The sequence below is a fragment of the Erythrolamprus reginae genome, chromosome 1, assembly GCF_031021105.1.
Source record: "Erythrolamprus reginae isolate rEryReg1 chromosome 1, rEryReg1.hap1, whole genome shotgun sequence".
NCBI lineage: Eukaryota > Metazoa > Chordata > Lepidosauria > Squamata > Dipsadidae > Erythrolamprus > Erythrolamprus reginae.
The window spans coordinates 87,220,300-87,242,417 of NC_091950.1; the positions used below are offsets into that span (position 1 = coordinate 87,220,300).

At 38.2% G+C, this 22,118-nt stretch overlaps 1 protein-coding gene across 1 annotated transcript in view; it reads left to right on the forward strand.

Moving 5' to 3' along the window:
• The window catches only part of STARD9 (StAR related lipid transfer domain containing 9), a 103,897-nt gene that overhangs the window by 71,544 nt on the left and 10,235 nt on the right, over positions 1–22,118 (forward strand). The window contains exons 23-27 of the mRNA XM_070741271.1: positions 6,655–16,401; positions 17,881–18,078; positions 19,315–19,495; positions 20,683–20,829; positions 21,177–21,285. Coding sequence (XP_070597372.1) covers positions 6,655–16,401; positions 17,881–18,078; positions 19,315–19,495; positions 20,683–20,829; positions 21,177–21,285 — 10,382 coding nt within the window. The remainder of the gene's footprint in view (positions 1–6,654; positions 16,402–17,880; positions 18,079–19,314; positions 19,496–20,682; positions 20,830–21,176; positions 21,286–22,118) is intronic.

Below are 22,118 nucleotides of genomic sequence, written 5' to 3' on the forward strand. Positions count from 1 at the left end.
CCATCAGTTCCACAACAAGGTCTAAAGCAGAAATAGCTAGCTCAACATTAGCACAACCTCCCAACCAGTAAATACCATGTTCCTGACAGACTTCAAAAGTTATTCTATTCTATTCTAATTAATTAATTAATTAATTAATTGGACTTATTTTTATTAAGTGGACTCGGGGCGGCTCACAATATTTCGATTAATAAGATACAATATAAAACATTTCTAAGCCAGTTAATAGAATAATTAATTTAAAAATTGTCTTAAAAATTGTCTTAATTGTCATTTAAAATCGAACAATCACATACATACTGTCACATCCAATACATTTACTGGTCAGAGGCTGGGGTCTAGTCAGCCGATAGAGCATATTGCAGTGAAGTATACGTAATCCTATCAGTGTAATAAAAATTACAAATCTTAATATGATATATTTTTTTAAAGCATTTGTTTCTAGCTGTAGGATGTAGCTTCAAGGTTATATAGACTTTGTGTAAATCTTCACTATTCAGTACCTTCATTTTATTTATTTTGTGATCCTTTCCTCCCATCCCATCTATACTAACAGGAACTCTGATTAGTAAACAGAAATAAAAACAAAAAACAGTTTATAAACTATTAATAGAAAGCTATGAAAGATGATAAAATCTGCATACCAATTTATTGGACCCATCAACATTAGAAACATAGAAACATAGAAGTCTGACGGCAGAAAAAGACCCCATGGTCCATCTAGTCTGCCCTTATACTATTTTCTGTATTTTATCTTAGGATGGATATATGTTTATCCCAGGCATGTTTAAATTCAGTTACTGTGGATTTATCTACCACGTCTGCTGGAAGTTTGTTCCAAGGATCTACTACTCTTTCAGTAAAATAATATTTTCTCATGTTGCTTTTGATCTTTCCCCCAACTAACCTCAGATTGTGTCCCCTTGTTCTTGTGTTCACTTTCCTATTAAAAACACTTCCTTCCTGGACCTTATTTAACCCTTTAATATATTTAAATGTTTCGATCATGTCCCCCCTTTTCCTTCTGTCCTCCAGACTATACAGATTGAGTTCATTAAGTCTTTCCTGATACGTTTTATACTTAAGACCTTCCACCATTCTTGTAGCCCGTCTTTGGACCCGTTCAATTTTGTCAATATCTTTTTGTAGGTGAGGTCTCCAGAACTGAACACAGTATTCCAAATGTGGTCTCACCAGCATTCTATATAGCGGGATCATAATCTCCCTCTTCCTGCTTGTTATACCTCTAGTTATGCAGCCAAGCATCCTACTTGCTTTCCCTACTGCCTGACTGCACTGTTCACCCATTTTGAGACTGTCAGAAATCACTACGCCTAAATCCTTTTCTTTTGAAGTATTTGCTAACACAGAACTGCCAATACAATAGTCAGATTGAGGATTCCTTTTCCCCAAGTGCATTATTTTACATTTGGAAACATTAAACTGCAGTTTCCATTGCTTTGACCATTTATCTAGTAAAGCTAAATCATTTACCATATTGCCGACGCCTCCAGGAATATCAACCCTATTGCACACTTTAGAGTCATCGGCAAATAGGCAAACCTTCCCTACCAGACCTTCCCCTATGTCACTCACAAACATATTAAAAAGAATAGGACCCAGAACAGACCCTTGTGGCACACCGCTTGTAACCTGACTCTGCTCAGAATACTCGCCATTCACAACAACCCTCTGGTGTCTATGCTTCAGCCAGCTGCAAATCCATTGAACTATCCAGGGATTAAGTCCAATCTTCACTAATTTATCTATCAGCTCTTTATGTGGAACCGTATCAAAGGCTTTGCTGAAGTCCAGGTAGGCAATATCCACGGCACCACCTTCATCCAACACCTTTGTGACATAGTCAAAGAAATCAATGAGATTAGTCTGACATGATTTGCCTTCAGTAAAGCCATGCTGATTTGGGTCCAATAATTTATTGTTTTTTAGGTGCTGATTTATCCTCTTTTTCAGTAGAGTCTCCATCATTTTAACGACAACTGATGTCAAGCTAACTGGCCTGTAGTTACCAGCTTCTTCTCTACTGCCCTTCTTGTGGATAGGCACAACACTTGCCATTCTCCAATCCTCAGGAACATCTCCTGTTAACAAGGATTGGTTAAACAAATCAGTCAGGGGGGTAGCAATGACAGATCTGAGTTCTTTAAGAACTCTGGGGTGGATGCCATCTGGACCCATTGCCTTATTTATCTTTAATCGTTCAAGTTCTTCTAAGACATCGGCTTCTAAGATCACTGGAGCTGAATCCATACAGTTGGAGGCAATGCTATATCCCTCTATAGTATTATTTTGTAAGGTGTCTTTTGAGAAAATTGAACAGAAGTAGCTATTGAAATGGTCAGCGATCTCCTTATTCCCATTAATGCATGTATTTTTCCCGGTACTAAGCTTCGTGATGCCGCAGTTTTTCTTCTTCTTATCACTAATATATCTGAAGAAGGTTTTATCCCCCTTCTTTAGAGATTTGGCAATTTCTTCCTCTTTTGAGGCTTTAGCAGCATATATTATCTGTTTCGCCTCCTTCTGTCTCATTTTATACACCTCCCTATCAGCTATACTTCCAGACTCTTTATACCTCCTATAGGCAGCCTTTTTTTCATTGACTATAGTCCTTACATCATTGCTAAACCATAGCGGTTTCTTCTTCCTTTTACCTTTAGTTATTTGTCTTACATACAGTCCAGTGGCTTTTAAGATGGCCTTTTTAAATACAGTCCACTGGGTGCTCGCTCCTGCCATTTTATCCCTCCCCTTTAATTCATTATCTAAATATTCCCCCATTGCATTAAAATTTGTTTTTCTGAAATCCAATACTTTGGTTGCATTATAGGATTGCTCACAATGAGTTTTTACATCAAACCACAAACATAGATGGTCACTGCAACCTAAATTTTCTCCCACCTTGACATCTGAAACCCAATTCCCATTCGTAAAAACTAAATCTAGAATATTCTCCCCTCTAGTTGGTGTCTTAACCAGCTGTGCCAGAGCTGCTCCTGTAAAGGCCTCTACTATATTCTTACTTTTGCATGTAAGGGCACTGGGGATATTCCAGTCAACATCAGGCATGTTGAAATCACCCATAACCACAATATCTCCCTTTACTGCCATTTGGGTAATTTCATCCACCATTTTGTTGTCATATTCCTCAGATTGCCCTGGAGGCCTATAGATCACCCCAATTCTAATGACAGAACCGTCTTTATTTTGCATGCAAATCCAGAGGGTCTCTAGATCTTGACATGTATTTTGAATTAGTGTTGTTTTTAGAGTTTCTTTAACATAAATGGCTACTCCACCTCCCCTTCTCTCTATTCTATCCTTCCTATACAATGTATATCCTGGTATGGATATTTCCCATTCATTAGAATCCTTAAACCATGTCTCAGTTATGGCAACCAGGTCCAAATTATCTCTAGATATTATGGCCATTAATTCACAGAGCTTGTTGCTCAAGCTTCGAGCATTCGTGCACATTACACAAAGAACATTATTTTCATTATTAGTTTGCCCCTTATCATCAACAACTACATCTATTTTATTTGCAGCTCCCTTTTCATAAGCTTCCAAAAACTGCTTTATCCTCATTGGTCGGGGACAGAAATCACCCACATCAGTTACATCTCTGTCCCCTTTACCTAGTTTAAATGCCTGTCCAAAAAAGTTCTGAATTCCTCACCGAGTACCTGGGTACCTCTGTATGATGGATGCAAACCATCCCTCTTAAACAACTCCCTATTAGACCACCTACTGACATCATGACTTACGTAGCCAAAACCTTCAGCTTTACACCACTGCTTTAACCACACATTAAACTCTATGATACACGTTGTTTTATCCTCTTGGCCACAAACCGGTAACACCTCTGAGAAAGTCACTGAATCGTAGAAACATAGAAACATAGAAGACTGACGGCAGAAAAAGACCTCATGGTCCATCTAGTCTGCCCTTATACTATTTCCTGTATTTTATCTTAGGATGGATATATGTTTATCCCAGGCATGTTTAAATTCAGTTACTGTGGATTTACCAACCACGTCTGCTGGAAGTTTGTTCCAAGGATCTACTACTCTTTCAGTTAAATAATATTTTCTCACGTTGCTTTTGATCTTTCCCCCAACTAACTTCAGATTGTGTCCCCTTGTTCTTGTGTTCACTTTCCTATTAAAAACACTTCCCTCCTGAAACTTATTTAACCCTTTAACATATTTAAATGTTTCGATCATGTCCTCCCTTTTCCTTCTGTCCTCCAGACTATACAGATTGAGTTCATTAAGTCTTTCCTGATACGTTTTATGCTTAAGACCTTCCACCATTCTTGTAGCCCGTCTGTTCAATTTTGTCAATATCTTTTTGTAGGTGAGGTCTCCAGAACTGAACACAGTATTCCAAATGTGGTCTCACCAGCGCTTTATATAAGGGGATCACAATCTCCCTCTTCCTGCTTGTTATACCTCTAGCTATGCAGCCAAGCATCCTACTTGCTTTCCCTACCGCCTGACTGTACTGCTCACCCATTTTGAGACTGTCAGAAATCACTACCCCTAAATCCTTCTCTTCTGAAGTTTTTGCTAACACAGAACTGCCAATGCAATACTCAGATTGAGGATTCCTTTTCCCCAAGTGCATTATTTTACATTTGGAAACATTAAACTGCAGTTTCCATTGGTTTGACCATTTATCTAGTAAAGCTAAATCATTTACCATATTACAGACCCCTCCAGGAATATCAACCCTATTGCACACTTTAGAGTCATCGGCAAATAGGCAAACCTACCCTACCAAACCTTCCCCTATGTCACTCACAAACATATTAAAAAGAATAGGACCCAGAACAGACCCTTGTGGCACACCGCTTGTAACCTCTCTCTGCTCAGAATACTCGCCATTAACAATAACTCTCTGATGTCTACGCTTCAGCCAGCTTGAAATCCACTGAACTATCCAGGGATTAAGTCCAATCTTCACTAATTTATCTATCAGCTCTTTATGTGGAACCGTATCAAAGGCTTTGCTGAAGTCCAGGTAGGCAATATCCACGGCACCACCTTCATCCAACACCTTTGTGACATAGTCAAAGAAATCAATGAGATTAGTCTGACATGATTTTCCTTCAGTAAAGCCATGCTGATTTGGGTCCAATAAGTTATTGTTTTTTAGGTGCTGATTTATCCTCTTTTTGAGTAGAGTCTCCATCATTTTAACTATAACTGATGTCAAGCTAACTGGCCTGTAGTTACCAGCTTCTTCTCTACTGCCCTTCTTGTGGATAGGCACAACACTGGCCATTCTCCAATCCTCAGGAACATTTCCTGTTAACAGGGATTGGTTAAACAAATCAGTCTGGGGTAGCAATGACAGATCTGAGTTCTTTAAGAACTCTGGGGTGGATGCCATCTGGACCCATTGCCTTATTTATCTTTAATCGTTCAAGTTCTTCTAAGACATCGGCTTCTAAGATCACTGGAGCTGAATCCGTACAGCTGGAAGCAATGCTATATCCCTCTATAGTATTATTTTGTAAGGTGTCTTTTGAGAAAACTTTTGAGTTCCATTAACTCTGAGTCCCAATGCCTGGGAGAATAGCCAGATCTTCACAACCTTCTGGAAGGCCAACAAGTATGTCTATTTCTCAATGGAGATGCTGTTCCATGAGACAGATATCATGACAAAGAAAGTAGGCGTCTTAGGGCCTATCAAATGACCCTGCTCCATTGATGGGACCTGGAGAAAGGTCCCTGGTCTGATCTGGTGGGTCAAGCAGTAGGCATCAGGCATTCCCCAAGTAACCTGTCACCATGCCGCCTAGGATTTTAAAGGTGACAGCCAGCACTTAAAGGTAGACATTATTTCAGGCAATCGAAAAGCTTTAAATAAATTAACGATTATTTGTATCTGATTAACGAAGGGCAATTTATGAAATGAGAAAAGTTTGTCTAGTGAAAAAAATCCCCAGAAATTTTGCTTCTATATGAAAGAATCCCTCCTTTTTAAATTCTAATTATACAGAATTCTGTATCTCAATTTCTTTTACTTCAGTGTTTCCTGAAATGAATAATCTAGAAAGACCTATGTAATAAATTCCAAATAGCATGGTAGGTAAAAATTCTATCAGTGGTAGCAAATACTATTAAAAGAAACAAGACGAAACCCTCAAATAATATAATATGACGGTGGGGGTGACATTTTTCAATGTAAAAACCTCAATTCAACACCAGAAATCATCTAGGCTTCATGAATCAACCCATAATGTGTTAAGATTTCCTGGTCAGGCAAACCATAGTCATTGAGAGCTGCTAAGATTTCTTCCTATTTCCAGTAACTAAAATGGGCCTTTCACCTAGAGTTCTTTTATTCTTCAGACAAATTATTTGGGAATACGAATTGAATATAGGAATGAAGAAAATGCCACATTATTAATTTAGTGTATATATATGCATATTTTTTTGTGTTAGACAACAAAGTCGTACTATAAACTGTTAGCATAGGTCCTTCTGGTCTCTTGTCTCAATCTATCTAATCACAGAGCAGTCTCTTAGCCTCAGTGTAAATGTCTGTAGTGGGGTAATTGCCTTACAAATTCATAGAAAAGTATGGCAAACTTATTCTCAAATTGTTGGTTTTTTCCTACAGTATTTCCTTGAAGAGCGATCCCTCTCAGATATCTACCTCAGCACATAACTACGCATGCTCCATAATCAATCCACCAACAAAATCTCTGTCTGCAAAATATTTTCCCAGAGCAGTCCAGGAACATTCCAGAAGTAATACTAATGAGGAAAAAGATGGCTCTTTCTTAGCCCAGGAACAGATAATCAAAAAACACGATATCTATTTCAGAAATAAAGGAATAGTGGAAAATAACTGTAATAACACAGAAGTCATTTATTTTGGTAAACACAAGGAAACAATGGAGATATCAGATAATAGTTTAAGACCAACCAGATCTAAAGCCCAGAGATCAAAGGCCTGTACAACTGATAATTTAAAGGAAAAGCATGAAATTGAAACAAAGAAGGAAGAGTCTGAAATTAAAGAACTAGAATTAATTCAAGACTTAGAAAAGAATGCAGCTCAGGAAGCCAATAGAAAATTTCAGGTGGATAAAAGAAAAAAACACCAAAGTTCATTTCTTGGAAATTCTGTAACAAAACTTAAAAAATCATCAATATGTAGTAAACCATTTCTTCAACAACGGACCCAGACCCCAAAGAACTTTAAAAAGGGTTCAGTGGACAAACATTCATTAGAAAAGCATGAATTCTTACCTTCGGCAAGAAGCCTTAATCATCTAAATAGTCATGTATCACTTTGTCATGAAAAGAGAAGATGGCATAGTGCTGAAATGTTGAATGATAGAATCTCCAAAACAGTCCCTGATCCATTGATCAGCTGGCAAGAAGGTGAGGATATTGAGTTTTCTGACACAGATAGTAATTATTCTGTGGATTCCCTTTCATGTGCTACTTCAAAAGTCTTGACAGGACAGTTGAGTCATCTGAAGGAATCAGCTCAAATAGACACAGTGGAATTAGAGGGTTCCGAAAGTGATGACAGCCAAATGTCACAAGATTCACTTACAGAAAAAGAAAGCAATGCTGAAAGCCAAGATATGAACAATTCCTCTGAAATACATCCAGAACCTATTAAGCTCTGCAAAGACAAGAATTTTCAATCGCTCTCGCAGATAACAAGCACATCCACATCAGGCGATCTGACTATCAATGCGAGAAGCTTTTCTCTGGATAGCTTAGGTGATGCTGACGAGGTATCAGATCTTGCAGAAGAATCTAAACTGAATTCATATGACGAAGTGCCAGCAGAAGTTTTTTGGAAGTTGCAGAACTTAAGGTCAGACTCTGTTGTGAGTGGTCAACAGAACAAGCTTGAGCTCTGCAGTGAAAGTAGTGCATTGAGTCTTGATGCAAGTTCTTTTTATTTAGAAGTCAATTCACAGTTTGGTTCTGTTTGTGAACAAACATCAAAGAAGATGAAAATAAGTTTCTCAGCTCAAGGTGGCTCAGCAGATCAAGGGTCACACATTGACGGTGAAAATCTTCCAGTTTTGACAGATGCTTGGCTGTCCGACAATTTGAAAAATCAAAAGAGTAGACCCATAATAACTGTTCCTTCATCTCAAGACCATTCAGAATTTTGGGTTCCTCAGATGTACCCTGCTAATAAATCGAGCTCCTGGATGAAGAGGGATGATGTAAGACAATCAGCTGCTGAATTATCATTTGTTACTTGCTATAAAAAACCCCATCAGATTTATCATGAGCCAAATAAGAGTGAAATGCTAATTTCATCTACAGCTCCATCAGTACCTTTACCAGAAACAAGGAAACATCTTGAAGTTGAAGCTCCAGAAGACACATCATCATCAATTTCTTTTTCAAGCAAAACTACATCATTTGGTTATATTTCTATATTTCCTAAAAAGCCATGTTACAGTGAGGCTGCCTCTTTACCTACATCTAATTGTCAACAGCCGAATAGCTTATCTGAAGCAAGATCCACCTGTGAATGGAAAGAAACATCCAGCTGCTTGAAACCAATCCTAGAGTCCGTTTCTTCATCTTATTCAGAGATTTCCCAAAATCAAGATTTTAAAAACAACCACTTAACATCTGTCCCAAATGCTCCTATTTTACGGAAAGAAGAAATGTATATAAATACTAATTTTGAAGAATGTCTTTTTAGAACAATTGAAAAAGGAGATGGCAAGTCTGATTCAGGTAGCAACACAAGAGACTCAAAAACAGTTGAGTTAAATCACGTAGATAAAGGGGCCCTTCCCTCCAGTGACCAGTTTGCAACATTCATGCAGATGTCTGAACCTGAAAAGGACCGTATGCAAGGGAGCAGGGATGTCCTGAGAGAATCTGCTCTAGAAGTCCCCTCATTTAGAGAAGTGGAAGAAGTACCTCAAGCTGAAGAATGGGATTCAGGGAATAATTTTGAATTTCAAACAAAAGATTTACTGAATGGTTCCTCTTCAAGCTTAAAAGTTGATTATTGTGGAAAAAATGTGAGCCAGAAAGCTTTCCCAACTTTCAGTGCTGGAAATATGATGGATAAGAGCAGCGAGGGGGATAAATTTAACCTGAATTCTGCAACCAAGCCAGAAACACCTTTATCTGTGGATTTTGTGATGGACAAACCAATGCATCCCGATGTAGATGGAAGTGAGAAAAAAACTAATACTTCACTTGATCGTTCTTGTGAAACAGGTGAAAAATTCACTCCACAGTTCAACTCAGATATGTGTTATGAAAACATACCTACGATTAATGAAGTTTGTCAAATGAGATCATCTTTTGTGGAAAATATTAGCAATCCTCCAGAACAGAAACACCCAGAGATAGTTAATTGTCTTGTGTGTAACTCCATTCACACTGGAAAAAACGCAAGTTGTTGCACACCTGTAATAAGAGAGTCAAAAGAAGATTTGCATTATTCATTTAATAAAAACGATGGCTTGGGAGCAGGACTGAATTCTGGTCTATCCAGCAACAACACTGGAAATGAGACTAGAAGAACATTGAGAGAAGACGGACTTTTATCAGTCACAACTTCTCAAAACTTCTGCCTGTACATCAATAAAATGTCCAACAATCTACAAGAGCCTGTTGAGAGAAAAATCCCATGGAGGTCAGAGGGAAACCAGGGTGAATGCAATAACACAACCATAAACTCTGAAGAACTCAATAAGCTAGTAATTAGTATCCATGAGCTGGAATGTGACATGTTAGAAATGAAACTTAGTCAAAATAAACGTTTGCATAGTTACTGTAGCCTTGAAGCATTAGAAAGTAGACAAAACTCTGAAGCTTCTCATTTGATTCAGAAACCCAAAAGTAGTCATGAGAAATGTTGCCCAAACCAACCTGTAATTGGAGCAGTAGAAGATGAAGAGAAGATCCAGCTCACTGATTCTAGTGATGACAATCTGTGCGCATCAGAGATGGAAATGACGTGTGAGAGCACCATCCAAATACCCACTATTAATCATAATAGAGTGCAAGAAAACAGAAAACAAAATATTTTTCCTGAGGCTATAAAGGGAAGCACTAAAAGCACAGAAGATTTTTGTGACACATTTGACCAACTAGTTAAAAATGACATTGGTACAGAAAATATCCATGGTTCTGATGAACCATTAGTGACTGCAGTAACCATGAAATATAGGCAAGATACTAATTTAAGCTACAATAAAGAAGATAAAAATCTATATCATAACAATAAGATTTTTTCAAAAGAAATCTTAACAGAATATCCTAATGCTAGTCAGGAAGATAAAGTTGAAAGGGAAATAAACAATTCTGAAGAAGCAGAGAAGGAACAAAGAGAGGCAAGAAAAAATGAGGAATGTGTAAATTCAAAATTGACTAGGTTACAACTTTCTGAAAATACCACATTGCTGTCAGAATATCAGACTCCATGTTTTACTGATTGTGGTAAGGCAACCAAATATGATCCTGCTGAAATACCAGAAATATACTTCACTGCTTCTAAATTGGAAGAACAACGTGATGAACTTGATCTACCAGACATGTGTATTAGTAGTATTGAAATACCTGATGAAAAAGGATCAGCAAATCTTTGGAATCATGTGAGTGAAATATTGAAAGACAATAATGATAGTGCTAATTTAGAGGATAACAAAGGTATCACTGAACGGTGTGGAATTAAAAGAGAGCTCAAACAAGTTAGTGATGTTGAAAACATTAATGCACTTCAATCTTCCACAGATTATTCTCAGAATTCTATTTCAGGACACTCTGATAAGTTTGTTGGAAACAGTCTTGATGCTTATAAATCTATACCAAGGTGCTACCTTCCTAAGGAAAAGGAGCCAGTATATTTGATAAGTCCAGGACAAGTATGTATTCCTGAGGTTCTGTCTCAAACCATCAAGGCACAAACCACGCATGCTTTCGAAGCAGAAAAGGAAAGGGAGTGTTTTAAAGAAAATAATGGAAATCCAGAACAAGATATTTTCCAAGATCACGTTTTACCAGCAAACGTATGCAGTTACTGCTGTTCAGATAGTGATGCCTCTTTAAATGAAGTATCAAAACAGAAAGAATTGCTACCTCACATGTTTTCAAGGAATGATGCTGGTACTGTTGATAAGTTGATGCCAATCAACCAAAGTGATGCACCAGAAAATATAAATCAAGATTATGATTTAACTTCAGTCACTGCTAAAGGATTTTCCCAGGATCCCACACAAAGTTCTTTGTTACAAGTAGAAATTACACATGGAGAAAATAGGAACAATAATACTAATAAAACAAATGATCTTACACTGCCATTGAGCAACAATGTCTTCAATGAAGTACTTGAGTATTATGATACACAAATAAAGAGTAATGGGAAAGCTGGAACACGATCTTCTGTGGACAAAGAAGAAATAGCTAAGTCTGTAGATTATTTAATGTTAAATAAAACTTTAAATTATTTTGTGTCTGAGCAAAATCCTAATAAGCAAGGAACATATTCCAAATTTATGGAATGCCATAAATCATTAGATTATGCTTCTGTTGATAACACACAAAACAATGATTTCCCTAACAAAAGATTGGATTCTTCTATAAATCACAATGTAAGCAACTTTCATGAAGAGCCTGAACAGTGGTTGAATCCAATCAACATACCTCATAAAGAAAGTGCTACACTGGACTTAATAATTTCTGGGGGGAAATCAGTATTCACTTCAGTATTCAAAGATGAATCAGAAGAAACTACACATTATTTTCAAGATTGTGTTGAGAATAGTATCAGCCAGAAAGAGGTGGACTCATTAGTGCAATATATTCAGGAGAATAAATGCCTTACTTCCACGTGCATTGAAAATGAATGCAAAACCAATATTGAAAAATGCAATGAATTCAGGGGATGTCAAACAGAAACCACAGAAAGTATTGCATGCAGAATGTCTCATGATTTCTCTATAGAAAAGAACACTGTAGCATCCTCTGAAGTTGGTGAAACTCTTTTAGGAAATTCTGACAAATTCATATGGGAAAATACTCATTGTATGAAAGACTATAGTTCTGGATGTAATATGAATTCTTATATGTCAGGCTACTCTGCTAGACATTTGAATACATTAGCGACAGATGATCTTTATTTTAAGGAGAATAAGTTTCTTAACTCTGAAGTGTCTGGTTGTCCTTTATCAAGTGCAGAGGATTATGCTTTATGTGAACAAGACAACAAAATTGATGGGAATGGTGATTGTATTGAAGAGATCTATGAAAATAAAAAACAAGATCAAAATGATTTTTCTGAATGTGTCTGTGACCAAGAAAATGCCTCTTTACCATCCGACAATTGCACAACTAGAACAGAACCAGAAGAAAACTTGCTTACTCCTCAACATGTTAATGAAAGAAGCAATCATGAAATAGCACGTCCTAAATGTTCTATGGAAGATTTTTCAGCTTGCACTTTATTTAAAAATGTCAGCACCCCAAAGTCCCAAGAGTGTTCCTCATGTTCTACATGTAGTTCATCTACCAACTCACAGCAAGATTCTTTTTTGACTTCTGCCTCTCAATTCCAAAAAAATAACTCGATTGGTCACCAGGACTTGCCAGATAGTTGTTCCTCATCTTCAGAAACCTCTCTTAAAAGCAACACGAGTCTCGGTGATTCTCCGATAGCTGCTGCTTTAAACCCTGGTTCCTTAAACTGTTCCTCACTTGCTGCCAGCCAATGTGACGACTTTGAAATCCTTAACCCGCCATTATGTACTTCAGAAACAGTTCTTTTTCTTGCAGAAGGAAATGAATGTCACCCATTATCTAGCTGTCAAAGAAACTCAATTTTAGATTGCGACGGGACACATAATTTTAAGTCTGAGAAAAAATGCCATGAAGTAACTGATTGTCTGGAATCTCTGAATATTATTTTACCACAAAAAGATTGCTTAAAAGATAGTGGCAAAACTTTATACCGCAATTTAAATACAAATCCTGGTTTACAAAGAGAGCAGAGTACGCTATATTTAAATAGCAGCGCGGATGCAATAAATATTTCTACTACAGAAACAGGTAACTCTCATACAACTGCATGTAAGATGATGAAGGCTGAGAGAGAGATTTTGATGCCAGACGAACTCAACAATTCAAGAAAACATGACAGAATTCCTTCCAGATATTTCTCAATACATGACTGTTTAACTTTGCGAGAAGAACCTGCGTCGGCCATACATAGTAATAAAAATAACATTTCCACTTCACAGAATGCAAAGACAATGAAAAAAGATCGACAGTGGCCAGATTTACAGAGTCATAGCTTATCAGCACCAGTGATTGCTACTTCCGTTGTTGAATGTGCTTCAGAAACTTCTGATGTAGACTTGTCTGTGCATTCAACTTCTAAGTCATTACAAGAATTAAATATGAGCATTGAGCCTCCCTCTCCAACTGAGGATGACATGTGCAGTACTAAAAGCTTATCAAAATTAAACACAGAGCATGTCCCAATTAATTATGCACACAGGTTTCAAAAGAAATCTATTGAAGCCCAAGGAGAATATAAAGAACAATCTCAAGATACCCCTTCTTCAGATTCGCCTCCAGTACTTTGCCTAAAAGCTGTTGCTTGCTCTACTGATAATCTTAAAGATATAGAAGCAAACAAATGCTCAAGCAGCGTTACTCCACTGCATGGTTATCTCAACCAAAATAAAGAACTGAGATATCAATTGGAGGCAACAAATGAACTAGATAAAGATAATAATGATTCAATGCACTTTAATTCAAGTGATATAAATCCTTACATACACCCATGGCAGCAAGATGAATGTTGCAAGATGGGTTGGAAACAATATGTATTTGGAAGTGCAAGTGATGTTTCTGGCAATCCTCCTCCACTGAGCTTGGATAATCAAAGTGTTATAAGATGTTCCAGTGTGGATAATGGTTTGAACTCTCAGAATTCTCCATTCCATTCTCATCTCAGTTCATATGCTAACGCAAGAATGTTGTCCAGAACCCTTAGTAGTACAGAAGATCTCCAAAGATGGGATGTTGCAAGGGAAAGTTTTGATTCTACGCATTCTGATGGAATTGGCAAACATGATACAAATATTTCTCAGGATGAACTTGAAAGCACACCAGAAAATTGTATGTCCAGTGGTGAAAATGTTCTCCCAGTTATGAGATGCACTCAACAATCTAAAAACACTTCCACTCCAGTTGATGAAATTGTTCTATTCTACCCCACTAAAACAAATGTATCACATAATAAACAGCAAGAAACACTTATTTGTGATCAGGAAACACAGACAGAAGCTCCAGCCAAGCATAAGAGACAGAAGAGGCATCGCAGAAGCTATACAGACCTACCTTCAAGACAACCTGAGCCAGACAGGACTTCATTCCAAGAACCTTCTTCTTGGTCAAGTGTGCAGAACATTTCCATGCATCTTTCGCAACTTCTTCACAACACCTCTGAGCTGCTGGGAAATTTGTCCTTTCAAAAAATAAAGGACAACGAACCAAATCATCATAAAGCAGTTGAACAGAGAACAAGCTTTGGCATGTTTGATCGCCATACTCAAACAACTGAAGACATCGGCATTCAAACTGATATTTTAGGACATCCTCAAAATACAATTGAGGACAGACAAATTAATGCTAATATGAAAACTGAGCTAGTGAAATCTCAGGAAGTAAATGTTATTGTAAAACTAGTACATCCAGATACTATAACTGTACCTACGGAAAGAACATCAAAAACCAAAGGAAGGAAATTGCTGAGTATGCCTGACATCAGAAGTCATGATGTTGATACTCCAGGACATTATTATATGCCTCAATCTACTTTAGGTATACATTCCAGTTCTTCCTCAGAAGTGCCTAAAACACCATTAACTATTGCATCAACACCTGCTTTCAATAGTCCAAAAGTATATCCAACTGCACCTCCATTATGTAATTCTAGACTTAAGTCTTCGGCTACAGCTGTTAGTAATCCTGCTTCTTGTATCTCTCTATCTCCCAACTGTTACTTTCAAGATAAGAATCCTATTGATAAAATTAGCATTTCAGATACAAGACAACTGTATTGTAAAAACAACTCGTTAGTTGACAGAGCTTCTTCCCCAATTTTGATCCTAAGTGCAAGTCAAATCAACCAGCCACCTACATCAGAAATTTCAACGAATTCTTCCAAAGGATCAGCTGGGAAACAGGTGAAAAGTACTGGTTCTTCAGAAAATGATTCTTCAGGAACTGGTTTTAAGAAAAGGGACTCCGATCTACAGTATAATAGATGTTCTTGGGAATCATGTCTTGATCCTTGTTCACATGGTGAGATAGACAGTGAGTCTACCACACCTAGAGAGAGCAAGGATATTCATAAAAGATCTGGAAATGGCTTGGATAAAAGCATGAGCAAAGTGCTTTCCAAAAAAGGTACTTTAAGACAAAAGCAAAGATTGACCATTGACACACACACTGCAGTTCACACTGAAAGACTTTATCACTCAAGTAGCACTTTAGAACTTTCTAGCCATGGGGAATATATAATTGATGATCATGAAGAAACCCTCCCCACGGAACATTCATTTCATCAGACACGAGCCATGAGAAAGGCAAGAAACTTCTCGGGAGGAATTAAAAGTGGAAACTCCATTAGGAACCCAGAATGTTCACCATCTAAGAGGTCTTCACCAAAATCTTTAAATGAGCCTCATATCTCTTGTGAAAAATCTGAAGCAACTCATGAATGTGTTCTTGATTCTTCTCAACCATGCCCCCCGATCTGGAGAAATGAGAAGGGTGGTTCTTTTCTCAGGTCAGAAATGAGTAACTTGCAAGACAATGATAATTATGTTGATGAAGAGGAGGAGGAAGAAGATGACGATAATCATACAAAAACCGGATCTGATATTGATAGTGTATGCAATACTGAAATCTTGCTAAGTGAAAACACTTCGTTAGTCAAAGCCCTGAGACATCGAAGTTACAGTCTTCGTGACCTGCCCATGCACAATAAATTCAGCAATTGGTGTGGTGTGAAGGGAGCTCCGCACTCTTCCTTAAGTAGCCTGACATTGAGCGCTAGCGATATCTCCAGCCAGACAGAAGGGAAATCAGTTAACAGAAGAACCGCTGAAACAGAAGAGAGATCTCTACTTAGCGAAAGGCGAGCCAGAGAGATTGAGAGACTAAGAAGAGAGCGCGCCCAGGTTATGTCTGGAATACATTTAGATATGAGCCAGCAACCTCTTACTGTGGAACTCACGGAAGCAAAGCTGACCTACGGGATTGGGGAAACTGATGCCCAACTCAGGATTCTTCAGAATGTGGTGGGCGAGGAATTGACAGCAGTGCCCATAAAACAGCAGCTTTACGAAAGGTAATAATTTTCTCAACATTACAGACTGCCTAAATACAGCAAGAATGTGACCTACAGGTAGCCCCCGACTTACGAGCACAATTGTGCCCCCCCAAATATTCTGTTGCTAGGCAAAAGCTGTTAAAAAGGTTTTTGCCTTATTTTATGATCTTTCTGGATATGGTGGTCAATGGCTACAATTGTTAACTTAGTAACACTGTTGTTAAGTGAATCTGGCTTACCCGTTGACTTTGCTTGTCAAAAAGTTGCAAAAGGCGAACACATGATCTTGGAACACAGTGGTTGTTGTAAGTATGTGTCAGTTGCCAAGGGTCTAGATTTTAATCATGTGATCTTGGGAAGGCTGCAACGGTTATAATAGCAATAGCATTTAGACTTATATACAGCTTCGGAGTGCTTTTACAGCCCTCTCTAAGTGGTTTACAGAATCAGCATATTTTCCCCAACAATCTGGGTCCTCATTTTACCCACCTCAGAAGGATGGAAGGCTTAATCAGCCTTAATTGTGAAAAGCAGTCGTAGGGCACTTTTTTCAATGCTGTTTTAACTTTGAGCAGTCACTAAACAAATAGTTGTAAGTCGAGGACTACCTGTACCACCATTAACAGAGGAAAAATAGAATATTGCAGGACAGAAGGAGATGTTTTGAAAGTTGAGCAGTAATGTGAAATGAATTTTCCCCAGAACCATACATCAGGAGTACTGACAGCTATTATTAAAAGACATAAGTTTCAGTGAACTTAATACATTTATATTACAGTGGTACCTCGACATACGAGTTTAATTCGTTCCAGACCCGAGCTCGTAAGTCGATCAACTCGCATCTCAAACGAATGCCTTTAGACTTTGTTTTTCGCGCCGAGATAACTGGAAGCAAGGAGATTCTTGCGCCACCTAGTGGAAGCTCGGCTCGTATCCCGAATTTGAGCTCGGGTGTCGAACAGAAATTTCGCTCGCGTTGCAGCTCATAACTTGGAATACTCGCATGTGGAGCAGCTCGTATCTAGAGGTACTACTGTACTAATTTATTTCTAACAACTAGTGATAGGGAAAGGACAAGAGAGAAGGGAAGGAAAGGAGAAATCCTGAAGTATAATATTATCAGAACATGTTCAAATATTACTCAGCATCAGCCGAGTAACCTCTAACCTAGTAGAGTAAGACAATGGCAGGGAATTCTGAGTTAACCTGGTAAATTAGGGATTGTATATTGTAATAACACTTGAAGTATTATACAGCTATAAAACTCTTCAGCAAAGGAGTTGGAGCCCAAGGCCTCCTAATCTTGAAATAATTTGTATTAAAAATAGCAAATTTATTTCAGACTTAGGCTCATCCTGTGTATTAGACACAGTTATATTCTTTCCATCTGATATGTTATCTTATTCCCTCTATTTATCTTTTAAAAATTTTAATGTTTTAAATAAATACAGCTTACTTTATTTTTAAGTATCTCTTTTTCCCCCATTTCCATAACAGGCACAAGAAAACAATTGAAATTTTAAGGAAACAGAGAGAAGAGAAACTTCAGTGCTTCAGAAGGAGTCGTAGTCTTAGTCCACAAAAGCATCTGAATTTTTTGCAAACACTGGACAGTAACCAGAGAGAAATAGATCTGCCCAGCCGACGCCGTGAATACCTCCAGCAGTTGAGACGAGACATCGTAGAAAATACAAGGTAGGGTGGCTCAGGGCCATTTAGAAGGATCTAGGACAACTCACCCACAGCCAGATTGGTGTGGACGGGTGGGTATAGATCAGTGATGGCCTGCTACCGGAACGGTAAGGTGCTCCTTTCTTATAGTGATTTTGGGGATGTGTGCGCAGCTGTGCGCCCCATGACGCGCACCCATGTGCCACTGCATGAGATTTCACTTCTCTGCATGCGCAGTAAGCGAAATTGTGTGTGAAAACGCTCCTGTGAGATTTTGACAATTTTCACCGATTTTTTTGCTTCTTCGCATGCACCGAAACACAAGCACATGGGCACATCTGCGTTTCTGTGTGCAATTTTGCTACCTGCACAGGTGCGGTAGCATAACAATAGAATAGAACAGAATTCTTTATTGGTCAAGTGTGATTGGACACACAAGGAACTTGTCTTGGTGCATATGCTCTCAGTGTACATAAAAGAAAATATAGATTTGTCAAGAATCATGTGATACAACACTTAATGATTGTCATAGGAGTCAAATATACAATGAAGAAACAATCAATATTTATAAAAATCTTAGGATACAAGCAACAAGTTAGTCATACAGTCATACAGTCCTAAGTGGGAGGAAAAGGATGATAGCATGATGAGAAAAAACTAGTAGAAATAGAAGTGCAGACTTAGTAAAAAGTTTGACAGTGTTGAGGGAATTATTTGTTTAGTAGAGTGATGGCGTTCAGGAAAAAACTGTTCTTGTGTCTACTTGTGTTGGTGTGCAGTGCCCTGTAGCAATGTTTTTAGGGTAGGAGTTGAACAGTTTATGTCCAGGATGTGAGGGGTCAGTAAATATTTTCACAGCTCAGAGCCACAGGGGGTGAGCACGCGTCACCATTCCACTTTAGCAGCCCACCTCTGCTTGGACTACATACCTCTGTCCACATCCAGATTGTAGACTTGCCACTGCTGTTCTAGGAATGACTGCTCAAGATGTTAGCCATAAAAAGTCTGGTCCTCTGCCTGCAGTTTCCCAATCATCAGTGAAGCGGTTTTCATCCTGCTATGATGATGATCAATTTAGGCTGATAATAGTTCCTGTTTTAATTTATTTTCTAAGTTCAGAATTAATTCCCTTTCTATTCCATTTACTATTCTTAAGAAACAGAATTATTCTTTATTTTTAGAAGCATTCACACAGTGTCCTAAAAGCTGACAATGTGACTTACAAATCAATACATAGAGCACTATAATGGCATTTTTAAGGGTTCAGGAGCCAAAAATCAGGATCCAGCATCCTTCGGAGATTGAACAGCTGCTTCGAGAATATCAGAAAGCACAAGAAGAAACTAAAACTGAAATTGCACGAGCGAGGGACAAGCTCCGGGAAAGAGCTGAGCAAGAAAAGAAGCGCATTCGAGAACAAATATATTCTCAACTGCAGAAGGCAAGTGCTAAAATTATTTCAGCTAGTTTTCAGTTTGTGTTACTTATGATCTGGGCATGACTGAAGGTACGTAATGTACCAACTTTTTTTGTGCATTATGTGATAGAATCCTTTGTAGCTGAATGCGTGAAATATAATTGTCTGCAAGATACTTTAAAAATAGTTACATCTGTCTTAATTTATGTTCCAAGTTTGAGGTAGCTCCATTGCTAGAAAAAATTGAAGGAAGAGGAAAGAATGCACCAATTTTAACCCAAATGGGGTTGTGTAAATCCTTCAAATTTCTTTAAAATTTCAATTACTTAACATTTGCATCCAGATGTGATTCTTAGGTCACTCATGTTAGAATGCTTAGGAAAAATATAATAATCCTAAAACAAACTTAATACAGAGTAAATGTTGCAGCTATGGATTGTTCAGCCAAATAACCAGACTAGTTCAAATAGAGTATGTATATTATACACACATATACAATAGAATAGTCGTTATACAGTCCAAATCATACACATATAAGCTAAACCATCGTATAGAAACCAGATATCAGCACACAGCTCTATGCACACGGTAACTAATCAATAGTACAGTAGTACCTCTAGATACGAGTTTAATTCGTTCCAGAAGGGAGCTTGTATGTCGAAGAACTCGTATCTGGAACAAATGCCTTTAGCCTTTGTTTTTCCCTGCCGAGATAACCAGAAGCAAGGATTCTTGCACCACCTAGTGGACGCTCGGCTCGTATCCCGAATTTGAGCTCAGGTCTCGAAAAGAAATTTTTCTCTCCTCGTGGCTCATATCTTGGAATTCTCGCATGTGGAGCAGCTCGTATCTAGAGGTACTACTGTACTCCCCCAGGAGGAACTTTGTTGGCTGCCTCTTATGGCCAACCTGCACACGTCTCTTAAAGGTACACTCCTTAAACATACATTGTTAATTTATATGTATTGTAGCACCCAACACAGTTTCATACATTGTATTAAAAACACATTTTTGAAGACAATACCATTTATAAGACCTCATCATTCACTAATTTTGTTTATCTTCTGAACAAAAACCTACGAGCAGAACAAATAAAGTAGAGAATATTGAAATGAAATAGATGTAAAATAAATGACTATCTGAAATAAAATGAACAAGCTTTAAACTAGCCTGTTTTACAGCATTTTGTAACATTGATGTATTTATTATAGGAAGAAACTAAGCTGAAGACTCTTATAAGCACAAGCACTTTACACACAGATTCCACCCTTAGTTTATCATCAGGACCAACTTCTGGATACAACAGTAGTAACACAGCTACTTATTCTGCTAGTATTCTTAGCAAACAAGGATCTCAGGTAATAGTAATTTCTCTTCTACAAAATAATTAAAATAAAGGGTTTTACGGAATAATGTCATTGGTTTGATTTAGCTTGGCCATAAGCTTAGTTTAATGAATACTGTGTATGATGATAAACCATAAATATCATTCTCTCTCAATGATGATTTCTATGAGGTCTTCTCCTATTACTTTCAACCAATAGAGATCTCCATGATTCTAAATTCATACTGCCGTCCATCAAAAGCCAAAATCAGAGCAAAGTCCATTGCTCACAATCAGTTATGATTGAGTAGTATAAATGCTCAATAACACAAAATTAATAAATAATCACAATGTTACTTTCTTCTATCCCCCACATATTAGCTTTGTGCCGAAGACATAGAGCATTCAGCAGAAGATGTAAGAGGACGCTCAGCTATTAGAAATCATCAGCTTTGCATACTGAAACAAGTGGAAAAGGGATCTGCTAGTGGTAAGGGCTGAATAAATCATTTGATGATGAGTTCTGTATCAAATATATGCAGGATGTTTCATGTATTAAAACAAAACAGAATCAGATATGTATGGCTTATGCTGGCCATTTCATCAATTAAAAAAGTGTAAGGTTAAATACTACTGTATACTCAGTGATGGACTGCCAAATATTTTACTGCCACTCTGTGGGTATGCCTTATTTTGCGGATGTGGCTTGATGGTCATGTGACCGGGTAGGAGGGGCTTGCCAGCCATGTGACCAGGTGGGAGTTGCTTGATTATAATGTGACCGGGGATGGCATAAAGGTCATGTGACTGGGTGGGAATGGCTTACCATCCAAAACATACTATCTAATTACAGTGATACCTTGTCTTACGAACTTAATTGGTTCCAGGAGAAGGTTCGTAAGGTGAAAAGTTCGTAAGACGAAACAATGTTTCCTATAGGAAACAATGAAAAACTGATTAATGCGTGCAAGCCCCCCCCCCCCCCCAAAAAAAATAGTAAAAACTGGTTTGGGTTCGGGAGAACGCTGAGAAGCCCTGCTGCCTGTCTGTCACCTTCTGAAACAGCTGGGCGCTTCTCGGCGTTCTCCCGAACGCCGAACCTGAAAAGTTCGGCAAAAGTTTGGGTTTGGGTTCGGGAGAACGCCAAGAAGTGCCGCTGCCCGTCTGTCACCTTCCAAAACAGCCGGGGGGCTTCTCGGCCAGTTTCGGTCGGCCAGGAAGGACGTCTCCGTGACATCAAAGCTCCGCTCATGGAATTCCCTATTGGGATTCCCCACCTCTGTTTGAGCCTCCCGACCGGCCGACAGCTCCACGGCTCTTCTG